Genomic DNA, 662 nt, shown 5'->3' on the forward strand with positions numbered 1-662 from the left:
TGGTTTGGGGCTCTATAAGGGGATCTTGGGGGCTTTTGGGCCCCCCCAGGGTGGTTTGGAGGGTCCCTGGAGAGTCCCTGGGGGAGTTTGGGGATGTCCCTGGGGAGGCTTTAGGGATCCTGGGGAAGTTTGGGGGGGAGTCCCTGGGGTGGTTTGAGGGGTCACTGGGGGTCCCTGGGGGAGTTTGGGGATGTTCCTGACGTGGTTTGAGGGGTCCCTGGGGGTCCCTGGGGGAGTTTGGGGATGTTCCTGACGTGGTTTGAGGGGTCACTGGGGAGACTTTAGGGATCCTGGGGGAGTTTGGGGGGGAGTCCCTGGTGTGATTTGAGGGGTCACTGGGGGGCTCTGGGGGTCCCTGGGGGAGTTTGGGGGTTGGTGGGGGATTTTGGGGCTCCCCGTGCCCCCCCAAAGCCCGTGTGCCCCCCAGGCCCCGGGCACAAGAAACGCAGCAAGAGCCCGCGGGTGCCCGAGCTGAAGAGGAAGATGAAGGGCAGGAAGATGGCACCGCTCAAGATCAAACTGGGAGTACTGGGAGGGAAGCGCAAGAAGAGCAGCTCGGTGGGTCCCCACTGGGAGCACTGGGGGGCGGCGCTGGGGGGCAGGACAGGGGGCACTGGGAGCACTGGGGGGGCACTGGGGGGCAGGGTGAGGGCACTGGGAGC

At 65.9% G+C, this 662-nt stretch overlaps 1 protein-coding gene across 1 annotated transcript in view; it reads left to right on the forward strand.

The window, feature by feature from the left end:
• Positions 1-385: 385 nt before the first annotated feature.
• LOC113980799 (chromodomain-helicase-DNA-binding protein 3-like) overlaps positions 386-662 on the forward strand; it is a gene marked incomplete at its 3' end in the record, with an annotated part of 1,608 nt that continues 1,331 nt past the window's right edge. The window contains exon 1 of the mRNA XM_027708018.1: positions 386-558. Within this exon, the coding sequence (XP_027563819.1) occupies positions 484-558 (75 nt within the window). The remainder of the gene's footprint in view (positions 559-662) is intronic.

This window comes from Neopelma chrysocephalum, unplaced genomic scaffold (assembly GCF_003984885.1).
Source record: "Neopelma chrysocephalum unplaced genomic scaffold, ASM398488v2 Primary Assembly neopelma1_95239, whole genome shotgun sequence".
NCBI classification, from domain to species: Eukaryota; Metazoa; Chordata; class Aves; order Passeriformes; family Pipridae; genus Neopelma; species Neopelma chrysocephalum.